The sequence below is a fragment of the Narcine bancroftii genome, chromosome 5 (assembly GCF_036971445.1).
Source record: "Narcine bancroftii isolate sNarBan1 chromosome 5, sNarBan1.hap1, whole genome shotgun sequence".
Lineage (NCBI taxonomy): Eukaryota > Metazoa > Chordata > Chondrichthyes > Torpediniformes > Narcinidae > Narcine > Narcine bancroftii.
The window spans coordinates 11,435,820-11,449,680 of NC_091473.1; the positions used below are offsets into that span (position 1 = coordinate 11,435,820).

Sequence of the window (13,861 nt, forward strand, 5' to 3'; positions counted from 1 at the left end):
GTCGGACTGTAAGTCATGCTTATATTCTTCCCCATCCCCACCCTCACCCTCACCCCCTGGGAATGTCAGTCAGGCCAACAGCATGATCCCTGAAGCGATATTCCTGGGAAAGGAAAACATCGTTTCATGTAGAGTGAAACGATCTGATGGAGTGGAGCGCATCAAAGAGGATATCTTGCCAGGAGGAAAATGGAAGGCCTCTAGACCTCAGGGCTCGGAGGATGGCCTTCCAGATGGTAGCATTCTCCCTTTCCACCTGCCTGTTCCCTCAGGGGTGTAGCTGGTGGTCCTGCTCATCAGTCATAAAATAGGACCACCCCCCCCCCCCCCACGGTCATTATGGATATAGCAGGGGTACCTGAACAGAGTAAAGAGATTGCTCAGGTCTTGATAATTGTGGCAGTGGTCATGTCCGGGCAGGGGATGGCGGACGGGAAATGTTGAGGAGATACATGTTGCAGTCAGAGGAGGGGAGAGGCCCCTTGAAATTGACACTCAGGTGTTTATCAGGTGTGCTCTGTCTGGCCAGTAGAAATGCAGTTTGCAGTCCTCACAGACCAGGCAATTTCTGGTCATGGTCCTGATCTCCTCAATGGAGTAAGTTGCAGGCTTTCACAAATTGGTAGAACCTGGTGACCCTGGGGTGGCAGAGAGGTCATTGTGGAAGCCTGTAACCAGTCTATTTGTGCACTGGCATGTTCTGAAGGATAGAGGATCTGGAGGTTCATTGAGTTTCCTGGGCTGATACAAGATATCATAATTGTAGGTGAAAAATTCTATTCTCCAAGTCAATATTTTGACATTTTTTTTTACCTCGCTGGTGATTGTTGAAAATGAAAGCAACTGAACGTTTGTAAGTCAGCAAGGTAAATCATTTGCCAGCAAGGTAGTGCCTCCAGTGCCGTACTGCCTTGACATTGGCCTGGATCTCCTTTTCAATCAAGGAGTGTCGAATTTTGGGGCCCTGGAGGGTGCTTTATTAAAATTTGAAGTATTTATGTACTCAATAAGAACTGCTGAAGGAGGCCATCTGTTTTAAACAAGCCAAATCATTTAAGCCTCTTGGAAAAGAGATGAGGTCAGAGGTTGTTATGGATATGGAGTGGTTTTGGAAAAGGCAATATTTTTCTAGATATGAAACTAAAATTGTTAAATATTCCAGTGAATGGTCACATGGTTTCCAAGAATTGAGTTTGTCTGTTGATGATATAATGCCACATGATTTTGAGAAATATATTGGCAAATTCAGACATTTTGAATCAACAGTTCACAAGTTAAGACCCTGAGGAACACACACAATTTTTAGACCATTTTGAAAGACAGAGTTGAATTACAGTAACCAGAATAGGTGCTGTTATTTGTTACTCCTAATATAAGAGGAATACAGAAAGAGTGAATTTCGAAAGGGAGACCACTTTCCAACTGCTCTTTTGAAAATAAAGAGTGTCGCCTCATCATAGAAGGAAATTCTGTGACTAGAAACATAGAAACATAGAAGATAGGAGGAGGAGTAGGTCATTCGACCCTTCGAGCTTGCTCCGCCATTCAATGAGATCATGGCTGATCTTAAAGTTCAGTACCCCGTCCCCGCCTTCTCTCCGTAACCTTTAATACCCTTATACTGAAGAAATATATCTAATTCCCTCTTAAATATATTTAATGATCCTGCCTCTACTGCCCTCTGTGGCAATGAATTCCACAGATTCACTACCCTCTGGGTAAAGAAATTCCTCCTCATCTCGGTCCTAAATGGTTTGCCTATTATTCTCAAACCATGGCCCCGGGTTCTGGATTTTCCCATCCTTGGAAACATCCCATCTGCAACCATTCTGTCCAGTCCTGCCAGAATTTTATATGTCTCTATGAGATCCCCTCTCAATCTTCTAAACTCCAGCGAGTACAATCCCAATTTGCGCAATCTTTCCTCATAAGTCATTCCTGCCATTCCAGGTATCAGCCTGGTGAATCGCCTCTCCACTCCCTCCATTGCAAGAACATCCTTCCTTAGATAAGGTGACCAAAATACTCCAGGTGGGGTCTCACCAAGGCCCTGTACAGCTGCAGTAAGGTATCCTTGTTCCTATACTCAACCCCTCTTGATATGAAGGCCAACATACCATTTGCCTTTTTAACCGCCTGCTGTACCTGCATGCTCGCCTTCAGAGACTGGTGTACAAGTACCCCTAGGTCTCTCTGCACTTCCCTATCTCTTAATCTATTGCCATTCAAATAGTAATCTGCCCTCCAGTTTGTATTACCAAAGTGGATAACTTCACATTTATCCACATTGTAGTGCAAAGAAGAAAACAGAAGAAGCCAAAAAAAAAACCACCTCCTGAAAAGCCAGGACTTGTATTATCCTTATCACAGGGGAGACAACATAAGTAGCTTTTAAATAAGTAAGGCCACATCTCATTTGTGCCCAGAAGATGGTCACTTCTGTTTGAATATGAAAGAATTGTGAGTCGAGATATCTGAAAATATGTTTGAAATTGCTTCATAATTACTTCTAAACTACATTTTAAAAGGATTCAGAAGTCGACAAAATGTTTGAAACTGGACTTTAAAATGGACTTTTTCAGAATCAAGTTTAAACTGGAAAATGGTTTTGGACTTTAATACACACACACACACACTTACATTTGGGGTTACATTTAGAGTTAAATTTAGAGGTAAGTAAGAAATGTTATGTTATTAATAGTTTAATAAAAACGATTATTTTAAATTTATCATTGGTGAATTTTCCATCCCTGTTCTTTTGTTAGCACTAATACAGTTTGTAGACTGTAAAGGGTAGACGGCGGCGGCCCCGATACGGGCAGGAGCAAGGGGGAGGCGGCGGCCCCAGTCCGGGCACAGGGAGAGCAGCGGCGACCCCGGCCCCGGTCCGGGCGAAGGGTAGACGGCGGCGGCCCCGATACGGGCAGGAGCAAGGGGGAGGCGGCGGCCCCAGTCCGGGCACAGGGAGAGCAGCGGCGGCCCCGGCCCCGGTCCGGGCGAAGGGTAGACGGCGGCGGCCCCGATACGGGCAGGAGCAAGGGGGAGACGGCGGCCCCGGCCTCGGTCGAGTGAGGCAGACGGAGGCCCCGGTCCGGGCAGTATGGACCGACCTAGGAGGGGAGGCAGGCCCCTCCAGCCCGGGTAAGAAACCTGCATAGGAGAAGGCCACTCCGATATAAAACCTACGACCCAAGGACCTCGCTGCCACGTCCCAGCTTGCTTGGCCACGGCACACGAACCATGGGTGTAAAGGGTGGGGCCAGTACTGCGCGCACTGCACTCCACCTAAAAGCTCCTTTGCGCAGGCCCGAGGACAGGTCCACGTCCTCCCCCTCCACGTCCTCCCCCTCCACGTCCTCCCCCTCCACGTCCTCCCCCTCAAAAGATGCTCACAAACTCAAGCTAGCATGCTGGAACATCAGAACCATGCTAGATAAGACTGACAGCCATCGACCTGAACGTCGGTCTGCCCTCATTGCACATGAACTCCTCAGACTTGACATCGACATAGCCGCTCTCAGTGAAGTCCGCCTGGCAGATGTAGGCAGCTTCCAAGAACGCGGCGCGGGCTACACACTCTACTGGTCTGGCAAGCCTTCGGATGAACGACGCCTATCTGGTGTAGGCTTCATGGTCAAGAGCTTCATTGCCTCCAAACTCGAAAACCTTCCGACAGGCCTCTCGGACCAAATCATGTCCATGCGACTCCCACTTCAAAACAAGCGTCACATCACCCTCATCAGTGTCTATGCTCCAACCCTCCAGGCGGAACCAGCAGAAAAGAACAAGTTCTACACCGACCTGCGCAACCTCATCCAACGTACCCCTACAGCCGACAAGGTTGTCATCCTGGGCGACTTCAACGCTCGTGTCGGCAAAGACTCAGAAACCTGGCCAGGAATCCTGGGCAAGCATGGCGTCGGCAAGTGCAACGACAATGGGCGCCTCCTGTTGGAGCTCTGCGCAGAACAGCGGCTTGTCATTACAAACACCCTTTTTCAGCAGAGGGACAGCCTTAAGACCACCTGGATGCATCCCCGATCCAAACACTGGCACCTCCTGGACTACATCCTGGTGCGAGAAAGTGACAAACAAGATGTGCTCCACACCAGGGTCATGCCTAGCGCGGAATGCCACACTGACCACCGGCTGGTTCGCTGCAAGCTCAACCTTCACTTCAAGCCAAAGCCCAGGAACAATAAAGCCCCCAGAAAGAGGTTCAATGTTGGAAAACTGCAGTCAGACGAAGCGAGAGGAAACTTCCAGGCAAACCTCAAAGCAAAGCTCGACGTTGCAACCCGCCTCACGGACCCGTCCCCTGAAACCCTCTGGGATCAGTTGAAGACTACCATACTGCAATCCACTGAAGAGGTACTGGGCTTCTCCTCCAGGAAAAACAAGGACTGGTTTGACGAAAACAGCCAGGAAATCCAGGAGCTGCTGGCAAAGAAGCGAGCTGCCCACCAGGCTCACCTTACAAAGCCGTCCTGTCCAGAGAAGAAACAAGCCTTCCGTCGCGCATGCAGCCATCTTCAGCGCAAACTCCGGGAGATCCAAAATGAGTGGTGGACTAGCCTCGCCAAACGAACACAGCTCAGCGCGGACATTGGCGACTTCAGGGGTTTCTACGAGGCTCTAAAGGCTGTGTACGGCCCCTCACCCCAAGTCCAAAGCCCGCTGCGCAGCTCAGATGGCAAAGTCCTCCTCAGCGACAAGATCTCCATCCTCAACCGATGGTCAGAACACTTCCAATCTCTTTTCAGTACCAACCGCTCAGTCCAAGATTCCGCCCTGCAACAGCTCCCTCAACAGCCCCTAAGGCTAGAGCTGGATGAGGTTCCCACCCTGGATGAGACATATAAGGCAATCGAACAACTGAAAAGTGGCAAAGCAGCAGGTATGGATGGAATCCCCCCAGAAGTCTGGAAGGCTGGCGGCAAAACTCTGCATGCCAAACTGCATGAGTTTTTCAAGCTTTGTTGGGACCAAGGTAAACTGCCTCAGGATCTTCGTGATGCCACCATCATCACCCTGTACAAAAACAAAGGCGAGAAATCAGACTGCTCAAACTACAGGGGAATCACGTTGCTCTCCATTGCAGGCAAAATCTTCGCTAGGATTCTACTAAATAGAATAATACCTAGTGTCGCTGAGAATATTCTCCCAGAATCACAGTGCGGCTTTCGCGCTAACAGAGGAACCACTGACATGGTCTTTGCCCTCAGACAGCTCCAAGAAAAGTGTAGAGAACAAAACAAAGGACTCTACATCACCTTTGTTGACCTCACCAAAGCCTTCGACACCGTGAGCAGGAAAGGGCTTTGGCAAATACTAGAGCGCATCGGATGTCCCCCAAAGTTCCTCAACATGATTATCCAACTGCACGAAAACCAACAAGGTCGGGTCAGATACAGCAATGAGCTCTCTGAACCCTTCTCCATTAACAATGGCGTGAAGCAAGGCTGTGTTCTCGCACCAACCCTCTTTTCAATCTTCTTCAGCATGATGCTGAACCAAGCCATGAAAGACCCCAACAATGAAGACGCTGTTTACATCCGGTACCGCACGGATGGCAGTCTCTTCAATCTGAGGCGCCTGCAAGCTCACACCAAGACACAAGAGAAACTTGTCCGTGAACTACTCTTTGCAGATGATGCCGCTTTAGTTGCCCATTCAGAGCCAGCTCTTCAGCGCTTGACGTCCTGCTTTGCGGAAACTGCCAAAATGTTTGGCCTGGAAGTCAGCCTGAAGAAAACTGAGGTCCTCCATCAGCCAGCTCCCCACCATGACTACCAGCCCCCCCACATCTCCATCGGGCACACAAAACTCAAAACGGTCAACCAGTTTACCTATCTCGGCTGCACCATTTCATCAGATGCAAGGATCGACAATGAGATAGACAACAGACTCGCCAAGGCAAATAGCGCCTTTGGAAGACTACACAAAAGAGTCTGGAAAAACAACCAACTGAAAAACCTCACAAAGATAAGCGTATACAGAGCCGTTGTCATACCCACACTCCTGTTCGGCTCCGAATCATGGGTCCTCTACCGGCACCACCTACGGCTCCTAGAACGCTTCCACCAGCGTTGTCTCCGCTCCATCCTCAACATCCATTGGAGCGCTCACACCCCTAACGTCGAGGTACTCGAGATGGCAGAGGTCGACAGCATCGAGTCCACGCTGCTGAAGATCCAGCTGCGCTGGATGGGTCACGTCTCCAGAATGGAGGACCATCGCCTTCCCAAGATCGTATTATATGGCGAGCTCTCCACTGGCCACCGTGACAGAGGTGCACCAAAGAAAAGGTACAAGGACTGCCTAAAGAAATCTCTTGGTGCCTGCCACATTGACCACCGCCAGTGGGCTGATAACGCCTCAAACCGTGCATCTTGGCGCCTCACAGTTTGGCGGGCAGCAGCCTCCTTTGAAGAAGACCGCAGAGCCCACCTCACTGACAAAAGGCAAAGGAGGAAAAACCCAACACCCAACCCCAACCAACCAATTTTCCCTTGCAACCGCTGCAATCGTGTCTGCCTGTCCCGCATCGGACTGGTCAGCCACAAACGAGCCTGCAGCTGACGTGGACTTTTTACCCCCTCCATAAATCTTCGTCCGCGAAGCCAAGCCAAAGAAAGAAAGAAAAAAAATACAGTTTGTTAGTTCGTAACAGTTGTGTACAGTTTTATTTGCATTACTGATAAGTGGTGATTCTGCCTGGTCGGCAGGAAAAGGATCTCAGGGTTGTAAGTGATGTCATGGGTATACTCTGACGATAAATCTGAAATCTGAATGTGAAATCTAATTCACTCCTTTTACTCAGGAGATCCCCAAGGTTATAAGATTCTGTTCACTAATCTCACAGCATGTGGGAAGAAGCTATTTCCCAGCCTTCGTGTTCTGATTTTGATAAAAAGTAATGCTGGAGAAAGGCAGCTGGTCTTTTCAACATCTATAAATGTTGATGCCCCTGCATCTCCTGAAAAAAGTCATACGCTGGACCCAGAGACCTGGGGGGGGGGGGGAAATAGGGACAGGGTACCCAGAAAAGTGGTGATGCAGGGGAATAGGGTGATGAAGAAGGTGCTTAGCTTTAGGTGGAGAACCAGGTTCCTTGGAGTTCACTTAATTCATGACCTATCGTGGACACTCAGCATCTCTACACTTGTCAGAAAGATTGAAATAGTCAAGGTTACTGGCCACCATTATGTCAACCTTCTACAGGAGCTCTATCAAGAGTCCTTGCCGGCTGCATCACAGTGTGGCATTGTTGCAGAAGAGAAATGGATCAAAGATCAAGCCAAAGGACCATAACAGTGATAAAGAGACACCCATTTCCACCCAATCCCCCATCAACATGATCTATTGGGATTGCTGTCTGAAGAGAATGCACAAAATCATTGAGGAACCCTTCCACCCTACACCCAGCATCTTTCTGCTGCTCCCATCAGAGAAGAGATACAGGAATATCAGAGCCAGCACCAACAGGCTGAGGAACAGCTTCTTCCCACGGCAGTGAGAATGGTGAACGATCACAACCAAAGGAACTGCTCACGCTAACAACAAAGCAATATTTATTTGTTTAGATGAAATACTTGTCCTGTATTATTGGTCTGTGTGTGTTATGTTTGATTGTGTGTCTGCAAATGTATTGCTCAGAGGACCAGAGAATGCTGTCTCGTCAGGTTGTCCTTGTAAAATCAGATGGCAATAAAGTTGACTTTGGAAAAAAAAGCAGAGACACTAGATACTGCTGGAGCGTGGAGATAAACACCATCTGCAGAATGGTCAACGCTTTGAGCCAAACCATTTTATCGAGTCTCGATGAGGGTTTCCTGCCTGAAACGCTCACATTTATTTTTCTGCCACTGATGATGCCTGAACCGCTGAGTTTCTCCAGCTGCCGGCATCTTTGACCCACTTCCATCAGATAGAAGATGTCAGAGCACCACAATCAGGACCGCCAGGCTGGGAAATAGCTTCTTCCTGCAGGCTCTGAGATTCATGAGCAGTACCCGGTTACCAAATTAATCATTCTAAAATACTTATATTCACACATGGGCAACACGATTAGCATAGAGGTTAGTGCAATGCTGTTACAGCACCAGCAATCAGAACCAGGGTTCAGATCCCACGCTACCTGTAAGGAGTTTGCACGCTCTCATCACGTCTGCGTGAGTTTAACCCGGGGGCTCCAGTTTCCTCCCACCCTCCAAAATGTACTGGGGTTGTAAATGGGCAGCATGGCTTCATGGGCTGAAAGGGCCTGTTACCATGCTGTATGTCTAAATTTAAATAAATAATTTGGTCCAGAGAAACGCTGTATGATCTGGTTGTATCAGTCAGTTGATAATAAACTTGAACCTATGGAACAAGAGGGTTACTGACACATCTTTTTGTTTAAAATTGAGTTGTCCGCTCATGGTCCTCGAAATGAGCAGGCCTGTTAACTGGGAAGATCAGCAAGTCAAGATCCAGATTTATGGGGTCCATTAGGCTTGAAACCTGCACATGGGACATAAACATTGTGAGAGGATGAATGAGGTGAACAATATAAGCCCTGTCTTTCACTGTTGTTTTAGAGAGCTCTGGTCAATTAGAATGTGTAGATTAGGAAAGAACCACATACTGTTTGATTAGATAAGTGTGAGTAGTGAGCAAGTTCCTTCAACTTCTCACACCAGAATCACAATTGGTGCCAGTTCCTCTGAGATTCTCCAAGCCACCATCCCAAACCAGAGACCGTGATGAGAAGGGCATTTTGTTTTATTGATCTTTCATGTTACTCACTGCACTTCACACCCTGGAAGTGTTCTTTCTCCCTCATTGATCTGAATCCTCGAAAACCTGTTGATATTATCTTGTTACAACTTGAACATGAAATGGAACATTTGGTCAAGGTGCTGAGCTGCTCCCGCACAATCCTTCAGATTTTTTAAAAAAGAAATTCAGTAAGTTAACAGGCCATTTCAGCACTCGAGCCGGTGCCGCCCAATCACACCCAATGGACCTACAACTCCTAGTGCATTTTGAAGGGTGGGAGGAAACCAGAGCTCTAGGGAAAAACCACAGAGATATAGGGAGAATGTAACCCGATCCCTGGCATTTAAGAGTTTTGCACTAACCATGCCGCCCAATCCAGCGGGTAATTCATGAGACTTCTTCCCTCAGAGAGTAGTGACAATGTGAAGCTGCTCTCACAGAAAGTGGTCATTCTGGCTTTGGAGACGATTCCAAGAAAGTGACACAGGATGATTCCAGTTGGGGGTGGGAGAATAGATTGAGTGGCCTCAATATGTACTCATTGGAGTTTCAAAAGATGAGGAGGGATCTTATGATGACAATATAAAAGGATTTTTTTCCAAAAATATACTTTATTCACAATAAATTATTTACAAGTCAGTAAAACGGTTCCAGACCTTTTACATTCATAGTGTCAATTACATCAATACATTCTCATCACTGTACATTTTACATTCTTCTCTCCATACCCCATTGCCAGCACTGAGGCACCTTATTACTCCCCTCTCTGTTTGTTGAGAAGCCCCTCTCTCTCAGCCCCTCAGAGACTAGTGATGGACTGACTCTAGACTGTGGTCCTTCCCCAGAGCATCCTCATGTTGGCTGCATTAAGCCTCAGTGTAACCCTCAGCTTGTACTCCTTCAGCCTGGAATAAGCCGGTCAGCAGCATTCCCGCACCGACATCTCCGTGTGCTGAAAGACCAACAGGTTTTGGGCTGACCAACTAGCATCTTTCACCAAGTTGATTGTCTTCCAGGAGTTCTGGATGTGGGACTCAGAGACTGTTACCGGGAACAGCCAGTAGATCAGAGTCCTCTGTCACATTTCTGCTGGGTATGAGCTGTGACATGGATCCTTGCATCCTTCTCCATGCACTCTTTGCAAATCTGCATTAAGCGAAGAGGTGGGCAACAGTCTCCATTCCATTGCAGCAACCTGTGGACAACGTACATGTAGGGTTCCAGTTGTACAAGGATCGCACTGAGGATCTCACCACCAGCCAGGCCAAGTGTTGGTGCTTGTTTGTGAGCCCTGGCAATGAGGCATTCCACTAGATGACCTGGATGGTCGGGTCAGGGCATCATGACCCTTCCAGGTTCATCGAATCCTCATCTGTTTCTTCAGGGCCTTCTGTGCTGACCACTGCTGATGGCCTTGTGGTCAAAGGTGGTGTTCTGGTAAAAACCTTTCCACTAAATGGATAGGTAAGGAAGGGAGATTGTTTCCACTGGCAGCTGAAACCAGAACTGGGAACAGAGTCTCAAGATACAGGGGAGTAGATTTAAGACAGAGATAATGAGGACAATGCAAAAAAGTGCTGGAAGAACTCAACAGGACATATAGTCTCCATGGGAGTGAGAGGCAATTTACGTTCTGGGGTTGAGCCCTTCTTAATTATGCCAGAATTCAGGCAAACATACAAATAAGGTAGGGGGGTGATTAGCACAGATCACCAAATGGATATGGGTAGAAGGAGCCGAGAGGTGATGAGGGAGGGGGGGGTCAGAGACTGAGAGAAAGTTGCTCTCTGATTGGATAAAGGAATGGGGGAGGGAGCTGGATGAAGGAAGTCAGAGGAATGGGGGAAAGAGAGACCGGGGTGGAGGGGAAGTGGGTTACCGAAAATTGGAGGTTGATATTGATGCCATCTGTTTGGAGTTGAACAAGAACATCTGCAGATGCTGGGGTTGAGTACAATAACACATAAATTTCCTGGAGAAACTCACAGGTCACACAGCATCTGCAGGAAGGAAAGGATCATCTGAGCCCAAAACACTGGTTACCCTTTACTTCCTACTATGCTTGAAGGTCTGGTGAGTTTCTCCAGCACATTTGTATCTTGCCATCTGGGTGGAACTGGAAATTGGCTTCTCACAGAGTGGTGAATCTGTGGAATTCTCTCCCCATTTAAGGCAGTGGAGGTTGCCTTGTGGAAAGTACCTAACCCTAATTAAGTGCACAGATGGATAGATTTTTGACAGATTGGGGAATTAAAGGATGTAGGGAATGGATGGGTAAGTGGATCTGAGTTCACAGCCAGATCAGCCATGATCTTATTGACTGGCAGAACAGGCTCGACAGGCCGGATGCCCAAATCCTGCTCCTGTTTCTTACCTTGAGGTGAACAGCGCAGCTGTCTGGAAGTAGAAGCTTGGTGAATACAGAAAGGAGAAAGAAACTGACGAGTATTCCAGAAGGGTGAGGTGGTTGGGGGCTAGAATGGAGTAGAAATGCGGACAGGAGGGGAGATACCAGGATGCTCCCAGTGTGACCCCAGATGGACTGAATGGCCTTGTCTTTGTTCTCTACAATGAGTGCATTACAGAGATACAAGGGGATGAGACACAGTTTTCAAACACAGCTGCTTTATTTGATACAGATCTAGGACGTGAATTTCAATTCCTGTAATTGGTGGAGAAACACTATTATAGCACAACGACCCAGGTGCGAATCCAGTCCTGCCTGTAAGGAGTCTGTACATTCCCCCCATGACTGGTAGGTAAATTGGGCGGCACAGATTTCATGGGCCGGAGAGCCTTCAACCGTGCTTTATTGTCAATGTTTAAATACATATAATCGGAGTCACTAACATTGACAGAGAGCATCCATTCCACCTCCACTTCCTGCCGCCTTGGAAAAGTGACCAACATATTAAAAGACTCACCCCTCCACAGACACACTCCCTTTCCCCTCCTCCTCATGGAGAAGATTCACCAGTGTGAGATCACACACCACCAGGTTCAAGGACAGTTTCTTTCCCTGTTATCAGACTCTTGAATGATCCTCGCACCTGAAAAATAATGCTGATTTTGCCTTGTAGGGACTGATCTGTCCCTGTAACTGCACTCCTGCACTGTGACTTATTTGCTGGTCTACATTTGGGATGTCTAGCTAGACTGCTCCAAAACAAAATTCCTCACTACCTTTGTACTTGACAATAAACTTGAATCTGAAAATAGATTATAAATATATAACAATACCAAGACCTGTTTTGATGTGTGGCCTCAATAACCACAAGACTCCAGTCCTCTTGGTGTTTGAGTGAGTGATTGTTTAAATATTCCACACTCTGCAAACTTTATGTGTGAACTTGCTGTTGTCTTACCAGGTTGGGTGAACTTCCTGCACTCGGAGCTGGTGAACAACCTCTCCCTGGTGTGGACCTGCTGGTGGGTCAACGGGTGGAAGGACCTGCTGAGCCACTTTCCATACTCAAGGCAGACAAATGGCCTCTCCCTGGAGTGGACCCACTGGTGAATCAGCAGGTAGGATGACTTGGTGGAGCCCCTCCGCATTCAGAGCAGGTGAACGGCCTCTCCCCGGTATAGTACCGATAATGTATCTCAAAGCTGGACCACCTGGTGAAGGCTTTCTCACACTAGAGCAGGCGAATGGCTTATCCCCGGTGTGGCCTCGCTGGTGCCTCCGCAGGTGGGATGTTTGGGTGAACTCTTTCCCACACTGGGGGCAGATGAATGGCCTCTCACCGGTGTGGATCCGCTGGTGGGTCAGTAGGTCGTATGATCTGGTGAAGCCCTTCCTGCACTCAGAGCAAGTGAATGGCCCCTCCCTGGTGTGAACCTGCCGGTGAGTCCTCAGGCTGGAAGATTCGGTGAAGCCCTTCCCGCACACGGGACAGACAAATGGCCTCTCCCCGGTGTGGACACGCTGGTGGGTTAGCAGGTTGGAGGTCGTGGTGAAGCCCTTCCCACACTCAGGGCAGGTGAAGGGCCTCTCCCTGGTATGGACCCGCTGGTGGGTCAGAAGATTGTAGGTTGTGGTGAAGCCCTTCCCGCATTCAGAACAGGTGAAGGGCCTCTCCCCGGTGTGGCCCCGCTGGTGTCTCAGCAGGTCGGAGGTCTGGGTGAATCCTTTTCCGCACTCAGGGCAGGTGAAGGGCCTTTCCCCGGTGTGGACACGCTGGTGGGTCAACAGATTGGAGGTCGTGGTGAAGCCCTTCCCACACTCGGGACAGGTGAAGGGCCTCTCCCCGGTGTGGACCCGCTGATGGGTCAGTAGGTTGTAGGTCGTGGTAAAACCCTTTCCGCACTCTGAACAGTTGAAGGGCCTCTCCCCGGTGTGGCCCCGCTGGTGCCTCAGCAGGTCGGAGGTCTGGGTGAAATCCTTGCCACACTCGTGGCAGGTGAAGGGCCTCTCCCCAGAGTGGACCCGCTGGTGATTCGTTAACTCACTCGACCTTTTAAAGTTCTTCCCGCAGACAGAGCACTGAAGCGGGTTCATCACTGTGGGGACAAGAGGGTGTGACCAAGGGATAGATCAATGCAGTCTTGCCCCATGATGCACAGCACATTAGGCCATAAGCAGATTAGACCATTCAGCCCTTTGCACTCATCCTTCCATTATGGGTGATTGACTATCCTTTTCAACCCCATTCTCCTGCCTTGTCCCCACAATCTTTGATTCCTTTTCTACTGCTGCCTTTAATATCCCCAATGAATAGGCCTCCACAGCCACTCACTGAAACAAATTCCACAAATTCACTGCTGGCTGCATAAAGAAATTCCTCCTCTCTGTTCTAAAAGGGTACTCTGTGTACTCTGGTCGCAGACTCCCCCACCAGAGGAAACATTTTCTCCACGTCCACTATATCCAGGCCTTTCAGTATTCCATGGGTTTCAATGAGGACCCCTGACCCCCCCCCCCCCCCCCCCCCCCAGTAAGTACAATTGCAGAGCCTTTGATTTCTCCTTGTATGAAAAAACGTCACTCCAGGGATCATCCTTGTCAACCTCTTCTGGGTTCTCTCCAATGCCAACACACCCTTCCTTTTATATGGAGCCCGGATAAGTGGAGGACCTTCAAAGGTGAAATTTTGAG

General features: G+C 48.6%; 1 protein-coding gene across 1 annotated transcript in view; it reads right to left on the reverse strand.

Moving 5' to 3' along the window:
- Positions 1 to 11,371: 11,371 nt before the first annotated feature.
- The window catches only part of LOC138763122 (zinc finger protein 850-like), a 59,812-nt gene continuing 57,322 nt past the window's right edge, over positions 11,372 to 13,861 (reverse strand). The window contains exon 4 of the mRNA XM_069936793.1: positions 11,372 to 13,249. Within this exon, the coding sequence (XP_069792894.1) occupies positions 12,236 to 13,249 (1,014 nt within the window). The 3' untranslated portion in view covers positions 11,372 to 12,235. The remainder of the gene's footprint in view (positions 13,250 to 13,861) is intronic.